This window comes from Desmodus rotundus, chromosome 12 (genome assembly GCF_022682495.2).
Source record: "Desmodus rotundus isolate HL8 chromosome 12, HLdesRot8A.1, whole genome shotgun sequence".
NCBI classification, from domain to species: domain Eukaryota; kingdom Metazoa; phylum Chordata; class Mammalia; order Chiroptera; family Phyllostomidae; genus Desmodus; species Desmodus rotundus.
The window spans coordinates 39,656,114-39,675,187 of record NC_071398.1 but is presented as its reverse complement, the minus strand read 5'-3'; the positions used below and the strand labels follow the sequence as shown (position 1 = coordinate 39,675,187).

The 19,074-nt window shown below is 56.7% G+C and overlaps 1 protein-coding gene across 5 annotated transcripts; it reads right to left on the bottom strand.

Moving 5' to 3' along the window:
- Window positions 1-160: 160 nt before the first annotated feature.
- LIPE (lipase E, hormone sensitive type) lies at window positions 161-18,966 on the bottom strand. 5 transcript variants are annotated; one of them, XM_045185587.3, is made up of 10 exons: window positions 17,503-18,966; window positions 8,493-9,028; window positions 6,325-6,415; window positions 6,062-6,207; window positions 5,709-5,894; window positions 5,200-5,494; window positions 4,222-4,449; window positions 3,802-3,978; window positions 1,220-1,641; window positions 161-789 (listed from the first exon to the last, which is right to left on the bottom strand). In XM_045185587.3, exons 1-10 carry the CDS (start codon window positions 18,374-18,376, stop codon window positions 574-576), a joined length of 3,171 nt encoding a protein of 1,056 aa, XP_045041522.2. In that variant the 5' UTR covers window positions 18,377-18,966; the 3' UTR covers window positions 161-573. The 5 variants fall into 5 exon arrangements, 4 of the variants coding, with proteins under 4 accessions (XP_045041522.2, XP_045041524.2, XP_024433476.2 ...); XM_045185589.3 differs by lacking the exon at window positions 17,503-18,966 and adding an exon at window positions 15,927-16,123; XM_024577708.4 differs by lacking the exon at window positions 17,503-18,966 and adding an exon at window positions 15,460-15,652.
- Window positions 18,967-19,074: the final 108 nt, after the last annotated feature.

Below are 19,074 nucleotides of genomic sequence, written 5' to 3'. Positions count from 1 at the left end.
GAGTCCAGTCCCTCTGCACCCAAGAATCCAGGCCCACAGGCCCCTTCTTCTCCAGGACCCCAGGTTGGGCCCCCAGCCTTCAACTCTCCAGTCCTAGGTTTCTCATTCCCAGCAGCTGAGTCTGATGCTGCCCCCTGATGGACAAACCGACCCTCCCCAATTTGCGAGAGGCCAAACTAATTAAATACTTTTATTTACAAACAAAAACAAACCGACTTGCAGGTGGGGTCAGGCCCCGCCTCTGCAGCCGCTGCAGTAGCAGTAGAAGGCAATGGTGGAATGCGGGTCCAGAGGTCTCCAGAGACCGGTTTCCCCCCCACCCCCCAGTGCAGGGTCTCACCTCCTGGCCTCCCCCTTATTATCCCCAACTTAAGGCACAGCTGGTGGTCTCCCACGGCCCAGGTAGGGAGGGGCCAGGGGCTTTCTGCAGGGGTCCCCACCCTCCTCCCCTCCTCCTGAAGCATATTCACAATACACTATGAAGCTGATGTAGACAGAAACAGGAGGCCTTTAGTGTCACGGCCCCTCACCCCCAACCCCCACGTACTGGGTGGCCTGGCTCTGACCCGAGGCTCAGACCCCCACGGTGGTGCCAGGCAGAGTGAGGACCTGGCGGATACGCTCCACACACAGCGCGGCCGCCTGGCGCGTCTCCCTGCACAGGGACCCCAGGCTCAGGAAGCCGTGTGGCAGGTCCTCCACCACTCGCAGTGTCACGGGCTTGCCCAGGTTACGCAGCCGCCGCGCGAACATGACTGAGTCGTCCAGTATGGGGTCCAGTGCACATGCCTGCAGGACAGTGGGGGTGAGGCACAGGGAGGACGTGCATGAAACAAGGGGCGGGGTTGGTGAAACACGTGGACAAAGGGGCAGACAGAAGAGGGAGGCATGGGGGGTTGGGGAGTTGTAGAATGAGTTTAACTGGGCTCCCTGTTCTCTGCCTGGCTTTTTCCTTCCCCCAGGACCCCGCTGTAGCTTCCCATTCCCTGATTCTTCAAGCCCTGTGGCTACCCCTCGGTGGCATGGTGCTCAATAAGGCTGCAAAAGAAAACGGCTGCCCTGAATCCCTTGCATTCTCCCATTGCCAGGCATTCCTTCCTGGTGGCACACCTCTCCCCTGGGGGCCATGCTACCGACATTTTCCCCTTTCCTGGGAGCTTTCTTCCCCAGGTGCATCTGCATCCCACCCACCCCTCACCGGTCCCTGCCTGGCACTTACCACGATGTGCACAGGTGGCAGGCTCTGCAGCATGCTGTCAGGTGCCAGCAGCGGAGACATGAAGGGGTTCTTGGCAATGGGCGACCAGTAGAGGGGCATCCGTGTGGGGCCTTGGCTGGAGCGCCTCGGGTGGAAGCCCTCAGGGAAGGTGGCACCAATGCTTAGACCTCTGTCCTGGGTGCTCATCTCATCTCGGGCCTCAGTCTCTTCTGGTGTATCCTCAGACCGGAATAAGAAGTTGACGTCTGAGGGCGTGGAGGGGCCAAGTGTCTCTGCTGACAGTGACAGCTCAGGGGTGCCTGATGTCTCAGAGCTGCCCCTGAGGCTCAGTTCATGCAGCTTCAGGTCCTTGAGGGGGTCCGTTCCCTGTGGGTCCTCAGGCTGGGCCAGTGCTGCCTCAGACACGCTGCGCCGAATTGGCTCTGTGAGAGGAGCAAGGTCAGGGGCTAGCTGGGCTGCAGGTCAGCCTGGCTGTGTTGTGGGTATGTGGGTGGCTGGCAGGGAAGGTTGTAGGCCTCTGGAGGAGGAGCTGCGTCCCAGGGCTGTGGAGACCTGGAGTGCCTCCCCCCCCCAGATACCTCTTTGGGGACGGGTGGGAACTCCACGTGCCCAAACTGCAACTCCAAGGGGCAGGCAGAAGGAGTCTCGTGGTCTTGGAGGTGGAGCTGTGTTCTAGTGGAGGGGTGTGTGTGTGCGCGTGTGTGTGTAGTGCCTGGGAAGGTTAAGAGCAGGTCACTTTACCTCTGGGAGTCTCTGTTTCCTCCTTTGCACAAAGGGGATAAAAATAGTCCTTACCTCATAGGAGGTGCTGAGGATTCAGAGGGATAAGATATTGGATTACCCAACTGTTTTATTACCAGGTCTGGCGCCCTGTTCCAGCAGCCTCCTGGCCCAGCCATCTTTTTACAGCTATTTGACACAGAGGGTATGAATGGATCAAAGAGGAGCAGGGAGCAGGCCCACAGGACTTGAAAGGAGACTAAGAAGGGAGCGAAAAAGTGTTTTGGGGGCACATTAGATTCCCAGGGGTCCCACACCTGTAGCCACATAGATCTACTCCCAAGACGGGCTTTGTGTTCTTCAGTTTTATCTCTCTCCCTTGAGTGACCAGGAAAGCAAGTACCCAGCTGATGCTACAGATGTGCTCCGGCCCACGTGGTGTGCCCACGTTGGCCTCAGCTCCATTAATTTTATCAGACCCACCCTATTTACCACTAGGGCCAAAATCCTCTATTTTTCAGTTTTTTCTCACTTGTCTTTATAAATCCATGAAGGCAAATGCAAGATACGAGAATAACTGCATTAAGTCTGTGAGCTGGGGGTCACTGGAACAGAACTGTTGACTAGAGTCACAGGGTACAGCCCCAGTCAGGGAGGCTGGCACCCCCTAAGAGTACCTACTGTGTGCCAGGTATTGTGCTGGGTGCTCGGCATGAACGGGTGTGAGCAGTCCTTACGATAGCCTTATGAGGCGGGCACTCTCGTGTCCATTTCATCGAGGAGCAAAGCAAGGCTCACAGATGCCATTACTTGCCCACGCCACCCAGCAAGTACCTGGTGCAGCAGGGGGCTAGGCTTCTGTGTGTGCAGGGGCTCTAGGGACTGCACCTGTCACCTTTGTCAGCAAAGTCCCAGTGCTCAGTGGTCCGTGTGCCTACCATTCAAATCCCTTGTGTTTCTGTGTGTATTTATTGGAACCCATTTGAATACCCTAAAATCAAAACTTAATTTAAAACAAAACAACTGGAATAATTTTCTCAATATTCATACACTTTTGAACATGCAATTTCTGTTACTCAGCAAATACTGTTGATTTGAGAGAGAGAAAATGAGTTGCGTTGGTTGCGGTTTAAAATCCTTAAAATTAAAATGTTAAAGAAAAGTGGGAAAAACCCTGGATGGAAGTGGTTTTCGGCTACCCGAGGGTCCTGCCACCCACCCAAGGCTTGGAAACTTCCCAAGGTCCATCTAGTTTGCTGATCTCCTCACCCCAGCCTCACTGGTTAGCTCCTGCAGCAGGGATATTACCCCCAAGTCCCACTTAAAAGTCTGGAACCCCGGGCAGGGTAGCTCCGTTGGTCAGAGCATTGTCCCAATACACCACGGTTGCAGGCTGGACCCCCAGTCACAGCACATAGGAGAAACAACCAATGAATGCATAAATAAGTGGAACAACAACTGATGTTTCTCTCTCTGAAATCAATAAATTAAAATAAAAGTCTGGAAAGAATCGAAGAGGGCTGGACTCCCACCCGAGGACCCACCTGGGGCAGACCTTCTGAGTTGTTTACCGGGTGTCTTTCTGGAAAAGGCTGTTTGAAAAGTTAAATCCTATAGTCCCTGGGACTGAAACGACCTGGGGGGACCTGAAGTCCTTGAATTTTCAGGATGTGGACTGTTGTGGAAAATCAAGGCTTTGCTGTAGAGACCAGGATTAGAAATGGGGCAGGACCAGGAATCGGGTGATGTCTGCCCCCCCGAGGGCCCCAGGGCATAGCCCCTTCCCTGTATCGGGACTTGTGGTGTGCCAGGCTGTCTGTCTTGGGCATCCTGGATAGGTGTGTGGGGAGGGCTTCACTCACCTGCCATGGGCACTGAGTTAGGGTGGGACTTGTGCCTGCTCAGCTCCAGGAAGGAGTTGAGCCACGAGGAGGCTCCTAGGCGGAGGTCTCGGAGGAGCAGGGCTGTGTCCCGCCGAACCAGTCCCATCACGCCCAGTGCCTTCTGGTCCGAATCGGAGTGGTCCTCCGTTTCCCCACCTGTGGAGTGTGTGTCGGGGGCTGGATTGGTCTCTTCTCTTTCTAGGCCCAGTCTCAACACCCAGAGCCTCAGGCATCTATGCCCCCAAGGACCCAAGAATAGCTCATCGCTTCAGGAGGAATCTTAGATTTCTCTCCTCAGCCCCTCTGCCTCAGACCCAGGACACTGGGCTCTGCCCCTGTCCCTGGGGGCCCCAGGTACCCTGGCTCCCCAGGTCCCAGATCTGAGGGGGTGGGCCTTACCAGCATAGGCACTGACACACTTGGAAAGCACGCTGAGGGGCAGCAGGGGGTCCATGAGGCTCAGAAGGCGAGAGGGAGAGGCGGTGGACTGCAACATCGTGGCTGGGTAGGCTGCCATGATGCCGTCTGGCACCCTCACCCCATAGGCTGCTGCCCGAAGGGAGACAGTGAAGCATAGGTTCCCGCCTGCGCTGTCCCCTGCAAGGCATATCCGCTCCCCCGTGGAGCCTGTTTTGGAGAGGGGGCTTGGTCATGCCTCGCAGGGAGGAAATCCAGCTCTGGGCCGGGAGCTGTGGGCTCTTAGAGGTGGGATGTGCAGGCCCCAACCCCAAGGTCCAGCCAACTGCAAGTTTAGAGACTGGTAAACTGAGGTAGGGATTTGGACCCATTCGAAGGACAGTGACCAGAGAATCAGGTCGAATAAAGACATGGAGAGGCCTAGAGATCAGGAAGCTCTTGGGAAGCTCTGGGGAAGCTTGGGAGGCTGGAAGCAATGAGGATGGGCGAGAGTTGGGGAAGAGGAAGAGGCATTCAAGGCCAGGGAATGGAAGCCAGGGGTTCAGGCTGGGAAGGGACCATGGGCCCTGTGGCATGGGGCACAGTCCCACCCTGCTCTGTACCTCCCAAGATGTCAGAAGTGGAAGGTCAGAGGAGCTGGAACAATGGGCTGGAGACATCAGCAGGGAACAGGAGGAGGAAAGAAAAGGTCAAAGGAGATTGGGGGGGGCGGCGATGGTGTGTCCATGCTGGAGTGGGGGAGCTGGAGGCAGAGGAGGAAGTGGTTGATGGAAGGTTGGCTGGGGCACCGGGGAGAGAGTGCTCAGGCAGAGATGGAGGAGTGGGGTGTGTGGGGAGCCAGGTGGCAGAGGGCTGGGTGGTAGGGGATGGAAGGGGAGGCAGGGGGAGAAGACGGAGACTTGAGAAACAAGGTGACTGGCTCCCCTACGCAAGCTCGGGCAGGGACAGGGCTGGGCTCACCGAGGAGGGCACAGTGCTTGATAGCCCAGCAGTAGGCGTAGAAGCACTCCTCCAGCGCTCGGGGGAAGGGAGCTTCTGGGGCCAGGGAGTAGTCGATGGAGACGATGGGGACACCCAGCTCCTGCGCCCAGGTCTTGAGGTAAGGCTCGTGGGACTTGGAGGTCTGGGCCACAAAGCCACCGCCGTGGAAGTGCACAACCAGGGATGGAGAGCGGGGGGCCTGCTGGGGCCGTGACCGAAGCTCCAGGCTCCGAGGACCCTCAGACTTCACCAGGCTGCTGAGCTCCTCACTGTCCTGGGGGTGAGGGAGGAGGAGGATGACGCTGGGGCTGCCTGCCTGAGCCTTCCCCACGAAGGGTATGTGCTTAGAGATACTAGAGGGGGGAAGGTGCAGTGAGTTACAAAGGCATGGAGGGAAGGGAGGGCATCTGGGTGAAGGTGGGTGCTGGGGAGGGAGCTGCCCTGGCCCCTTGCTCTGTACCTGTTCCTGGCCGAGGCAAGGGCCCTACCTGTCCTTCACGCAGGTCATAGGAGATGAGCCTGACGAGGACTGGCCCAGGGCCCGTGTGGGCTGAGGGGGGCGCGATGGTGACCGTGAGTTTTGGGTCAGCAGTCAGTGGCATTTCAAAGGCTTCTGGTGGCAGGCTGAGCAGGCGGCTTACCCTCACGGTGGCTGATGCCATGTTTGCTAGAGACTGGGGATAGGGAACAGAAGGAGCACTGGGGAGGGGCAGCATAAGCCCCCAGTTTTTCCTTTATGTGCTATCCCTGGGTCTGGAGCCCTGTGGAGACCTGATATCCCTGGGATGGTCTCTGGGCCTCAGTGTCCCTAGGTTAGGCCCTCATCACGCCCCATGCTCACCGATAGCACCTCAATCTCAGTGATATTCCAAAAGGCTTTCCAGAAGTGCACGTCCAGGTTCTGAATGATCCGCTCAAACTCGGCCCCACGCAGCTCTGGGTCGATGGCAAAGCGACCACTGGTGAAGAGGGAGCTGGCGGTCACACCTGGGGGTCAGGAGGGTGTCAGGGAGCCCGGGCAGGTCAGGTTGTGGGGCCAGGGATGGGGAGGAGGGGTGGGAGGGCAGGGGTGGTGCAGGCAGGGCCCAGCTGGTTGGGGCTCACCGAGGCCGGTTTCGTTGCGTTTGTAGTGCTCCCCAAAGGACACCAGCCCGATGGAGATGGTCTGCAGGAACGGCCTGATGGCGGGCGTGAACTGTGGAGAGAGGCCTCTGTATCACCCACCACCCAGAAGAAGGACCAGGGGCATGCAGGAGCGAGGGGCAGGTGTCGTCATTCAGCAGACTTTTACTGAGCTATCTCTGTGTGCCAGGCACTGCTCTAGGCACAGGCTATATAATGTCAAGTAATGACTAATGCTTTGAAGAGACAGTTGGTGGAGGGGACACAGAATGACTAGGGGTCAGGCTACTTAGAGGAGGGGGCCTGAGGGACCCAAATGAAGTGAGGGAAGGCTGCTCCTTGCAGAGGGCACAGCAAGTGCAAAGCTTTGAGGTGGGCCTGGTTGTGGATAAGGAAACCAGGGGCCAACGTGGCTGGAGCAGAGGGTAGGGGAGGAGGAGCAGGGATGAGGTCAGAGAAGCAAAGTGGGCTTACATAGGGCCTGAGGAATTCAGACTTATTCCAGATGGGGGGTAGAGCCACTGGAGGATTTTAAGCTGGGTATAAAATGATGCAGGGATTTCCTAAAAGTCAGCGAGGAACAGAGATAAGGCAAGGACGGCAATGGGGACCAGTTACAAGTCAACAGGACAGACGGGAGATGGTCAAAGATAGGGCCAGAGATTTTGAGGCAAAAAGACAGCCAAAGAGGGAGACAGCATCTGAGAGAGGAGCCATGCAGCCCAGGAAAGACAGACAATGGGGAGATGAGATCAGAGGGGGAAAAAGCCACAGGAGGTGGGCTCAGGGCCAGCAGGGGTCTTCTGTTCATCTGGCAAATGCTGGCCCAGGTCCTCCTGTGTGCTAGGCACTGGGCTGGAGCAGGGGCTGAGCCAGACCCAGACAGGAAAGACCTCTGCTCTCCTGGGGCTGCCATTTCATGGGGGGCCAGAGGGGTGGGGCTGTCCTGCAACACAGCACGTCCCCAGAGTAGCTGTCAGGCGTGGCCCCACCCTGGCCAGGGTCCCAGTGGGCCAGAGAGCCAAGGGGTGCCTGGCCATTGTGGCTGGATGCTGGCTCAGGTGGCCCCAGGATCTCTCTCCCGTGACTTGAAGGTCACAGCCAGGACACAGGAGCTGGCTGGCCCGGTATTTGTGGTTTCATCTTAGGTGAGGGGAAGTTCCCAGGCATACCCAAGCTGGGTCACTGGAGAGAGGCTGCCCCACAGGGAAATGGGGGACGGGGGGTGGGGTGGAGGCTAAGAGACTGCCACGCTTGACTATCACTGAAGTGGGGGGAGCTCCTGAGATTCTGAAGCGGGCTGCAGGACCAGACAGCCCCAGATACTCCTGGTGGGATTCCCTGACGTGGCTAGGCACTGGGGGATCTGGCACCAACCCCAGACAGGGGTGACTTGGCCTCTGCTCTGAGCCTGGTGCGCCAAGGGCCACCCAATTTTGAGTCTCCAAACTACTTTCCTATGACTCTGAAGGCCTCTGGCTGCCTCCTTCTAGGGCAGAGATGAGCTGTGTCTCCTCGAGGGTGGTTTGGGGTAAGCAGAGGGTAGGAGGCCTGTGGCGGGCAGGAGCCAGGGCCCTCATTCAGGGAGGAGAGGGGTTGAGAACAGGTTTTCCTCACTGTCACCAACTCAGATCCGCCCCTTGGCCCTCCACTCAGCCTGGAGAGCCTGATGCTGCAGTTCCCTAGGTGAGTCACAAAGCCCAGGCAGACCCGGGTCCAGCAGAGCAGCTCCAGGGACCCTCTGCTCCTCCCTCCCAGGTCTCCAGTGGGGATGACTAAATGGGCCTTTGAGAATAATACTGACTGTCCTCCTGGGGGTTCTTGTGTGATTTCAGGGGCCAGATAACATAAAAAGGTGAATGCACTCCTGGGGGTAGGACTATAGAGAGCAGTGGGGAGCCTGGTATAAAAAGCTATGCAAATTAAAGATTTCTTGCTCCCTGGTGGATCTGGCCTGGGGCGGGGCGGGGCGGGGGGTGTCACATGTTTGAGGTCCCTGTGTAGCTCTGTCTTAGCCCCAGACAGCTTTCCCTTTCTGTATCTGCAGTTTTCTGATCTATGATCCTTGTGGTTATTCTGCTACACTATTGGGCCAGGTTAGGGGTCGCCAGGTGCCTTCACTGTGGGCCCAGGGCAGGGCAGGGGCTCACCTGAAAGCCCAGGCAGCGGCCATAGAAACAGCCCTTGTGCAGAGTGACATACTCGCGCAGGAAGTCAGTGCTGAGCTCCTCGTCACCCTCAAAGAAGAGCCCCCCTGGCTGGCTGGTGGCCAGCAAGCGCTGCGCGTAGTAGGCCAGAGCACGGAGCTGGGTGAGGGCGGCCAGGTAGGCCTCGAGTTCAGCCAGGTTGTGGCCGGTGCGGAAGAAGATGCTGCGGCGATTGGAGGCCACGTAGCGTGATTTGTGCAGCAGGTGTGCCAGGCAGCAGCGAGCTGTGTGCACCAGGCTGCGGTACCCGTTGGCCGGAGTCTCTGCATCCAGGTCAAAGAGGTGCGCCATGCCCAGCAGGCTGCCCAGGGCTGGCTCCAGCCCGAGCGCCTGCTCCCGGATACCCGCAAAGACGGCTGTCAGCCTCCGTGCTGTCTCCCCAGGGCCCTGGCTTGAGAAGAAGGCCATGTTGTCCTCTGCCAGAGTCACCAGTGACTGTGTCATCGTGCGTAAGTCCATGCTGTGCATGAGCCTTGAGGCTGCAAGCAGGTGGAGAGGCTCAGTAAGCAGGGCTGGATCATCCCTGGCTCAACTGGGGCCCTGGTCTCTATGCCCTTCCTCCCTCAGACTCAGGCTTCAGAATCTGGCCTCTTCCTTTAGACCCAATGGTGAAGGCTAGGGCCTTATCCCCTTCCTTCCTTAGGACCCATGAGTTCAGATACCTAGATCCATTCTTCCTCCTCAGGATCCCGGAGTTCAAACCCTCAGCCCGTTCTCCCCAGGTGTCTCTGCTCTCCCCTATTGGTTCCCTCACTCCAGCATCTCCTATACCCAGGAGTCTTCCTATCCATTTTCCTGTCTTTCAGGGACCCGAAAGTCCATTTACTGTCCTGGGCCCAGGACTCCTTCTAGGTTCTGAGGAGTCTGGATTCCAGCTGGTGTCCCCTGTCAGGACCCAGTTCAGGCCTCCACCCCACCTCCTTCACAGGCCCCCAGGCATCACCCACAGGCCCTTCTCCTCCACCGATATTTGGGAGAGTTCATCCCTCAGCCCACCACTCCCATCCACCTGGTGGTGCCCCAGGACCCTGGTCTCAAGCCTAATTCTCTTCCTGAACCCAGGAGTTCATCACTCTAGCCTTACTTAAAACTGAAGAGTCACTCTTGCCCCCTCCTGGCCCCTCAAGTCTGGCTGTGGGACCCCCTCCAAATTCCAGCTCCCACACTGTTCCTCCGTACAGTCCTCAAACTGTCTCATTCCTCTCCCAGCTGGGTCTCCCGGCCTTCTGGCTTGTCCACTTGGCTTAGATTGCATAGGCCAGCTCTGCCCTCCTGAGTACTCATTCATAATCATTGTTGCCTCTGACCTTGAGCTCACTCTGTGCCAGACCATGTTAAGAGCTTTCTATGCGTTTGTTCATTTGTCCTTGATAACTCTCTGAGACCCAGACTGCCTTGGTTCGTGCTTCAGCTATGAGTGGTAGCATCCCATTATACAGGAGAAACTAAGGCACACAGGTGTTAAGTAAGGAGTTGAAGGCTGCATTAAAAGCAGTAGAGCAGAATTCAAACCCAGGTCCGGAGCCCTGTCTCCCTCCTGGGGCTCTGGAGCTTGGGCCTCTGGCTCTGATCCTCAGAAACTGGAGTCCCCACACTTGAGGGTCCCCCCTGCCCTCTGTTCAAGAGACTCTTCCCTCATGCAGCCCACTCCGCACTGTGTTTGGCTCCTGGGTTGATGGTCCCCTGCTCCCCTAGAAGGTGTATTCTTTCCCTTCCAGGCCCTGCAATTTGGCAGTGGCCATTCCTGTCTCTCAGGGCCATTCCTATTTCTTAGCTAGCTGGGCACTCACCCCTCCAGGCCTCTTCGGAGCCTTCCCAGGGCTAGGACTGCTGGACTGTGGGACTGTGGCTCCTGCCAGTAGCAGCCTGGGGTGATAAACCCGGGGAGGGGCCTAGCCTGCTCAGGGTGTGGCCACTGATCCACCTCCCTCCTACCCACAAGGGACAGTGAGAACCATGTGCTGTAAACAGAGCTGGAGCCCAATTCCCTGCCCCCCTGCCTGCTCCCAGCTCCAGTTCAATTCTGCTTTAGAACCCCAGGCCCCCTGCTCCCTCCTCCCCCAGACCCAGAAGTCCAGGCCCCCAGCTCCTCCTCCCCCAGACCCAGGAGTCTTAGTCCCAGTTCTGAACAAACTGTCCCCTCTCACCCAGCCAGGCTGCCCTCCCTCTCTCCGGCGTGGATTCAGGGAGCAAAGGGCCCTGTGATCTCAGCACCCGCTACCTCCCCCCAGCCCCAGGCTGGTCCTGGCACAGTTGGCCCCAGCTGTTAGGGAAAGAGGGTAGCTAGCCCTGCCTGTCCCTCCTGGGAGGACAAAAGCAGATTAAGGGCAGTGCCAAGCTCAGCTAGGGGCCTGAGCCACAGGCCCTACCTACTGTGTGGTGTTCGCACACTGGGCACCCTGTACCTGCCACTTACCCTTCATATCCCATCCTGCTGTGACTGTCCTCTCTGCCTCATATGGGAAGAGCAAGGCTGAGAGACACTTCACCTATTTTAATCCTCATGCTTCTTGCCTGGCCAGCTCTTTCTTGCCCTTCAGTCCTCAGCTCGTCACCTCCTTGAAGAGGCAGTCCCTAACCCCTCATCCCTGTAGGTCTGCCCCAGCACTATTCTGCCATCATGCTTAAGTTGTTCTTCCTAGAATTTGACACATTTGTTTGTTTACGTGTTTATTATTTGTTTCCCCCTGGGGGCAGAACCCGGCTTCACAGAGCCATGAAGCTTATAAGAACATGAAACTTATGTGTGGAGGTGGGGCTATTTAGGAAAAACAATACAAAGTCACAAATACAAAATAAGGTGCAGGGCCTGGCAAGGGACGGGTGCAAGGCCCTGAGGCCCTGAGGCCTCAGTGTCATTTGCTTGGCCGGGGGCGAGTCCTCCTCTTTTCCCCCCTGAAATGCCATCCTCATGAGGACAGACCCATCAGTGGGTCCAGCACATAGTAGGTGCTCAGCGAATACTTGAAGGAAGGAAGGAAAGCTTGAGAAGTCACAGTGAGGGAGAGAACCACCCCTCTCCAGGGCAGACAAGGTGGACAGATAGAGGCCTCTGGAGGGAGCTCTAAGCTTAGTGGCTGTGACAGCGGAATACCAGCCCAAGCCACTCACCTGGTGATCCTGGATCAGCCTGGTTTCCTCATCGGGAAATTGCACTTGGCCATCCTGCCTGTCCCCGCCCAGGGAGGCCTTTTCTATAGCTGTCTGCTCGGTGGTTCTCGTGTGGCCTCACCAAGGTGTGTACTGGGCCATTTTTCTCTGTGGCACGCATTGCTGCCTGACATACCATACAACTGACTATTTATGTCTTTCCTCTTTGTCTCCCTCATTAATTTACAGGCTCCCTGATGGCAGGGACTTTGTTTTATTGCTGTACCCGGACCCTTTGCACAGTGCCTGGCGCACAGCCAGCATGTATTTATTGCCTAATAGACTGTGGTTTCCGACTTTGTAAAGCCATGGTTATTTACTTCCCATCTATGTGGTAGGACTCTTTATTGATGATGAGGACAGAAGAGACCTGGACAGAACAAGTGACTTGCACAAAGCGGTGGGGAAGAGGCTGGATCACAGGCCCTTATGACTCCGAGGGCCCTGCCCTTTGCCCTGGTCTAAGTGGCTCCCTGGGGGCTGGGCCGGTGGAGCTGGCAGGAAGGGATGCTGAGATCGCCAGAAACTTGTCAAGAATCCCAGGCAGAGGGCACTGGGGCATAGGCAGGCCCACCAGGGCCATGGGCAGAGACTGGGGCAGAGGTAGGGCTGAGGGGTCTTGCTGTCTGGGCACCAGCCCTTTGCCCCATAGAGCACTGGGCATCTGATTCAGGCCTGGATTTTCGCCCCTGGTGATGGAGCAGGGCAGTGTGGAAGGGAGTGGGGGGAGGATGAAGGAAGGGTGAGGTCTGGGGCCTGGGAGGGGTAAGGGCTTCTGAAAGGGAGACGCCTGGGTACAGGTGCCGGCAAGTGCAGCCAGTTCCCCGAGTGTTCCCTCAGAGGAGCAGACAGCGCTCTGAGGTCCGGTGGTAGTGTGCCGGGTACTGATCTCTTTGTGTGCTCTCTGTGAAGTAACTCATTTCATCCTCCCCAGGATGCGTGAGGTGGGGACTATTATCACCCCTTTTGGAAGATGAGAAAACAGACCCAGACAGGTGACATGCTGCCCAGGGTCACAGACCCTGCAAGGATGGCATATCTGAGTGTTGCTCCTTCCCTGTCACGTGTCAGCTGTGTGCTCTCTGGGTTGTCAGGTATGAGTGTGTGTGAGGTTCACATGCATATATGTACACATGGGTTTGGGTCATGGCCAGTGTTTGACCCAGCCTGTGTTTGTGGGTGGGTGTGTTGACATTTTTTCTTAATCTGTGCATTTTTCTGTTTCTTGGTATGTCCAAAGGCATATTTTTATGCATGTGCCACAGCCTGTGCGTGTGCTTCTCAGGCTGTGAGTGTATCTGCCTCTGTCTCAGCCTGTGAGGTTTTGTGGGCATGTGTGTGTGTGTGTGTATGTGTGTGTGTGGCATAAGCATGTCCCCTCATTTGCTCAAGCCAGAAACCAGGGTATCATCTTGGCCGCCCCCTATCCTCATCCAGTGCATAATGAAGCTCTGTCCACCCTGCCCCGTAGAAGCCTCTAGAACTTGGTCCTCCCCACTCCCACTGCTCCCTTATCTGGATGACTGTAACAACTTTTTATGTGGCTCTGACTTTGTCCTTTTCAGTCTGTTCCACGCAGCAGCCCGAGGATCTTTCTAAAACATAAATCTGGTCACACACTCCCAGCCTTTCAACAGCACCATCCTTGCTCTCAGCGTAAAGCCCCACATTCTAGACATGGCCTCCTAAACCAGGGACCATCGGGGGGCCGCACAGCCTTCTCTTCCTCCCCTCCCTCGATGAAGTCCCGCTGTGCTGTAATGTGCTACTTCCTCGGGCCTCAAGGTCTCTGCTCATTGTGTCCCCTTGGCCTTCCCTGCCCCCTCGCCGAGCAGTCAACACTTCCTCATCCTTGGGCCCAATGTCACCTTTTAGGAGAGCCTCCCACTTACATTTTCTCAGGGATTTCCCTCTTGTATTTATCACAGTTTAGAATTATATCTGGTCACCGAGAGCCCAGGCCTGGCACAAAGAAGTGCCCAGTGAATGTCTGCTGAACAATCTGTGCACAGAGCAGTTTTGAGCTCACACACTCCTTGCCCTCAGGAGGCTGGAGATGGCCATCTCTCTGCCCTCACTAGCCAAAAAGGAAGCCCAGGTGACCTTGTTCCCTCAGGGCCTCAGTGTCATCATCAGGGAAATAAGGTGATCATGATGACACCAGCGTCATTGGGTTACTGGCAAGATCGAATCGATGACAAGGACTGCACCGCAGGCCTGGATGCCCTTGGGGCAGGGGCGGGGACTGATTCACCCAACCTAGACCTGGCACCAGGACAAATGAGGCAAATCTTAGAGCTTGGGGGAATGGGCCTGAGTAGGTGGGCCCGTGGCTTTGTGAGGACTGGCTCAGCCCTGTGCAGGAAGCCCTGCTCATGAGGATTCTGACTCCTCGTGACAATCCTAAGTGCAGCATGTTTATTACTGGCCCAGTGTTACAGTTCATGCATTCCTTTACTGGTTAATTCAATAAATATTTGAGTTCCTATGTGCTTGGCATAGCAGGCTCTGGAAATATGGGGTAAACAAGGCAGACACAGCCCCACTCTTGGGGAGCTTGCTGTCTCATGAGGGGTGACCTCCACTCCTTCTGGGGGCTTGCTGTGTGCCAGCGCCAAACACACCACATTTGTTCAAACCTTACAACAGTCCCGTGAGTCAGGCACTCTAATTATGTCCACTTTCTAGCTCAAAAAGTCGACGCAAGGGAGGGAACCTGTTGCCCATAGGCTGAGGAACCAGGTCTCCAATGCCCATGCACTTAACCACGGTCTGTACTGCCTCTGGGCACTCTGTCGGCTTGTGATGCAGTCTTGCTGTGTGACAGTGAATGCACGTGGGCACCGGCCTGAGCCTATCTGAGTGGGCACGTGCATCACAGCCAATTCCCGTTCTGTCCTTGACAGGGATGAACGGTGCAGCCTGTGGCAGGGAGAACAATGAGTGTGGGGTTGCTGGGGCTTAGGGGCTATGTCAGTTTCTTTTCTGCACAGGAACTTCTCACAGGTCCTCACCTGGGTTGACAAATACTCAAAACTGAGCAAGGGCTTAATGCCAGCCTGTGCCTGAGGTTTGCAGCATCTCCGTTGGACTGTCAGTCTTTCAGTAAATAATGTGACAGGCCTCCCTTCTCCTGAGGGAGGGTGTGGCGGCTGAAGCAAACCCAGGAATCCCTAGTCCTAGAAGAGGGTCAGGAAGTTGGGCCCAGGGGAGTGGGGCTGAAGCAGGTGGACTGACAGGGAATGGATGAATGGACTAAATGAAGGATGGGAGGGCAGGTCTGTTTTGAGCTGCAATGGCCCCCTGGCATTCCCCACCTTGGGGCACTCCTTCCTCCTACCTTTCTCTGACTCACCCCTAAACTTCCTCTTTGGGCAACAGCTTATAAACCTCTTCCTTACTATCTTTCCAGAGTGCCGCTGACCGGAAAATCGGCACTTGAACCATTTCCCAGGTGGGAAACAATGAGAGCAGGAGTTGCCTAAGGTCACAAAGCGAGTACTGAGCCAGAGCAGTAACGCTGGTCCAAAGACTCGCATTCTGGACTCTCTTCCCGAGGCAGTAGCGGGGCGCCCGGTAGTCTCTAGGCTGGGGGGAAATTCCGCTCTCACATCATCCCCGCAACCCCCCGCAGGGCGGCAATGGGCCAACCCACGGACTCCCCTACTTCTCCAGGTGGTGGGTCGGTCCACTTAGTCCCCTGTTCCTCGCAGGATGTCTGAGGTTCCTTCCGGGCTGTTGCCCACCCCCGCGCGCTCACCTTTGCCCTTGGCTTTTCGCCACCGCCGGCGGCTACGGCACTTGGATCCCTCTTTGTCCTCCTTCGAGGCCGGGGCCCCGGCCCCGGATTCCCCGACTGACTCCATCAATCCTCCTCAGTTCCCAGCGCGGGGACCAATTGCAGCCTTTATGCTCCGCCCCGAGGGCTAATCTTGTTTACACACGCTGGGCGCCCCTACCACCCAATCATGGGGTTGCTCCACTCTGGGTCCCACCCCTTGGGCACTCTGAACCTCACTCCACCGCCGGGTCCCGCCTTCAACCGCCAGGGCCTAAGGTTGGCCCCGCCCCTTCTACACCAAAGGACCGCGACCGACAAAATGCAGTCCTGGAGGCAGTGAAGAGCGTCCATCAGGCAGGACTAGTGGGGAGTCCCACAGTGGCCATCCTGGTTCGGAAGCCTCGATTTTATCACTTGCTGGTTGTCAGCCTTGTTTTCCCACTCACCTTCCCACGTAGGAATCCCCTAGAACGCCAACCTGCCCGCCCGCTGGAGGGGAGACCGGGGCGCCGCTGAGCCTCCGTCTGGGGGGCAGGGGAGCCGGCCAGGTTCTCGGGCAATTCAAAGCCGGGGCGGGGCGCCAGCACCAGAGGCGTGGCTCTGCCTGCTAGTCGTCGGAGGAGGAAGCCCCGCTTTCTCCATTCTCTGCACCCCCGTCCCCACCTCCTAGTTCTCTTTATTGCCCTATTTCTCGCGGTTCTTTTTTCTGCCTTCTCTTCCCCGGTGAGTGGGGGGAGGGGCGGGGAGCCTACTCGGCGCCTGCGTACTAGCCCCGCGTCGCCGGCCCGCGGGTAGGGAGGAGCGGCGGCGGGAGCAGGGTAGTGAGCCAGGGAAAAGGCGGGAAACAGAGGAAGCTCGAGGCTCGCTCATGGACACATAGCGGCCGCACCGGCGCTTCAAGAAAGGCTGCCTGGTCGCCCTCTTAGTTTGGGGAGGGCGTCCCTTGATACAGGTTCTGGTGGCCTAGAGAAATAACTCACCCTCAGCACTGGGAAAAGACCTGGAGCCCTCTCTTTCCATTCTGCCCCTCCTTCCCACCTTCCCAAAGGCGTACAACCAGCCTTGGCACCAAGGGACACCAATTCCCTCGCCGCAGCCCTGAGAGACGGGTCAGCCCTTCCGGGAGGGCGGGGCCTCTGGGCTGGAGCCCCCACTGCCGGCCCGTGGGCTCGGCCGTCTTACAGCGCCCTCAGCTTTCGGAGTGGGGCTGCATGCTTTTCTCCCTCCCGCTTCTTCAACAAGAAACCCCGCATTGCAGGGAGAACACTTGACGCCCGTTTGCCGCCTAGAGAAGGCGGATGGGAGCTGGAGCCCGCACCCCAGGGTACCGCTGCCTACTTCGGAGGACGGGAGGAAGGCACGCCAGCCCTCCCTTCCCCTAGCCCCTATCTTGCTTGGGGTCTTTGGCGGACCCCACGGCCCCTCTCAGAGCACGCAACCCGTAAGGCCTGCAGAGGCCTGACTGGATTGGGACTCCCCTGAGGGGGCAGCCTGGGGAGGGGAGCAAGTGTCCTGCCGCAGAGGGCTGACCTGGAGAGCCTCAGGGATTGTGAAGGCACAGATTTCGGCCTAGTCGGGATGGAAGCTCCTCACGGGTAAGGGGCCACGTTCAGCCTTGTGTCTCCCGTGTACAACGCAGTGTCTGCCCCAGAGCTGTGCTCAGTGGGTTTGGGGAGGGATGGATGAATAGTGGCAGCGAGGCGGGTTCCTCGGTGTTCTGGCCCCTGACTCAGAGTACTTTCCCACTTTTATTTACCCCAAATCCTTCGAAGGGAGGCAGCCTGGGGCCTGTGAAGAAGTCAGACCTTGGCTTTGGATCCTGGCCTGGCCACTCCCTACTGCCCCCCTCCTGTCAGATGCTTTACATCTCAAGGCCTGGGCTCCCTCATCTATCAAATAGGGCTGCTGATCCTCGTTTAGCAGGACTGCTGAGGGATCACCTGAGCTAACCTGACATACTTGTATCTCCCAGTACTTAATAACTGTCCCTGGGGGACTCCTGTTCCTTCAGGCTCAACTTACCTGTGTCCCAGTAGTCTCTGGTTTTTCCTTGAGTTGATGTCCCAGCACTTCCTGACACCACTTCATAACCAGGTTTCCCCTCAAAGTCCAGCTTCATTCCCTGGGTCAGTGTTCCACCCCTCACAACTGGCGAATCGGTCTCATATGGATACCCCAAATCTGATTCGGAGTCAACATCTGTGACCCACTTAAGAAATGCCTTCCACTCTGAGGCTGGTTGCTGTACAGATAGTTCATGAAGTTTTGATAGAAACCCCCACTCCATCGGAGATCCATGCTGGGATTTGGCTGTAGCTGTTTCCTGGGCTATAGCGTCAGACTGTCCTGGTTCCTCTTGGAACACAGATTCAGTTTGGGCCAGAGGTGTTGATCCAGTTTCTTGTTGGACTAGAGGTGGCTCTGCTGAGCCAGGTGCTGGCTGGGCTACATGTCCCTCTCCCAATTCTGACTCCTGTTCAGTTCTAGATTCTTCTTCTGGCCCAGCTCCCTGCTGTGAGGCAGCTTCCTGTTGAGTGAAGGACACCCTTTGGATGGGAGGCGATTGCTGTGCTGCCGGCTCCTGTGGGGCAAGAAGTTCCTGTTGTAAAGCAGATTTTTGTTGGGCTGTAGTGTCCTGCTGGGATTCAGCTTCATGTTGGGCGAGGGGCTCCTGCTGAGTGAGGGGCCTTTGCTGGGAAGCAGGCTCCTGTTGAGTATTGGGTCCCTGCTGGGTCTTAGATGCTGGCTGTGTTATGAGTGTCTTTTCTGGGCCAGGCTCTTGCTGGGTGATAGGGGTCTCGTGTGGCTCATCCCAGTCAGGCCTAGTTACTGACTTAGAACCTGGCTGCACTGTTGTTGTTTCCCTCGTGGGAGATGTGGACCTCCCAGGCTTCATCCTTCTGGCCTCCCACCCAGGCCTCTTGTGTCACAGATGCCTCATTGATTCCTCATGATGACACCTTCCTTTGGGTTCCACTCCTTTACCCTGGCATTCCTGGTCTTTTTAAGGCAGTTGACAAGTGGGCTGACCACTGGTGGCCCCCGCTCCTGTGCCCAGTGAGGCTCTTCTGTGCCTCCAGCTGTGTGAGGATGGATTAGAAACAGGAGGAGGGCGTGTGCCCAGCACTCTTCTACCAGAGGGGAGGGGCTTGCCCTCTTGTGTCATAAATAGGACCCCACCCCACTCACCACTCAATTAAAAAAATTTTTTTTCTCATAAGGCAACATCCCAACTTAGTCCTTTGGGATGACAGAAGCCAGATTCTGGATGAGTGTTCCTTCCCCCTGCCCCTTCTGATGTTGAGGGAAGGATCAGGGGGGAAGGCTTTCTCTATACTGTTGTAATAATCTTTTCTTCATTTTTTCAAATGGTTGCCAGTTTAATTACCTTGTATTATTGCTTTATCATTTCACTTCCATTTTGTTACAGCGTGAAGCCCATTTCAGTGGCATTTGAGATCTTCCATACCATCTCTCTAGCCCTGGACCTATGGTTCTGCATATACCATGTCTTCTGTACTAGTTTGGAAACTCACAGAGTACAATGACTCTTGATGATGATAACAGTCATGAATCCTGAAGGTGTTCTACATG

What these genes read in the sequence shown, in the direction of transcription:
- LIPE (XM_045185587.3), bottom strand. Translation starts at nt 18,376, where the DNA reads ATGAAGCCTGGGAGGTCCACATCTCCCACGAGGGAAACAACAACAGTG. An exon ending in ACGCAACGAAACCGGCCTCG is followed by an intron (nt 6,208 to 6,324) that starts GTGAGCCCCAAC and finishes CCTGACCCCCAG; the next exon opens with GTGTGACCGCCAGCTCCCTC. An exon ending in TAACTCAGTGCCCATGGCAG is followed by an intron (nt 1,642 to 3,801) that starts GTGAGTGAAGCC and finishes CTCCTCTCACAG; the next exon opens with AGCCAATTCGGCGCAGCGTG.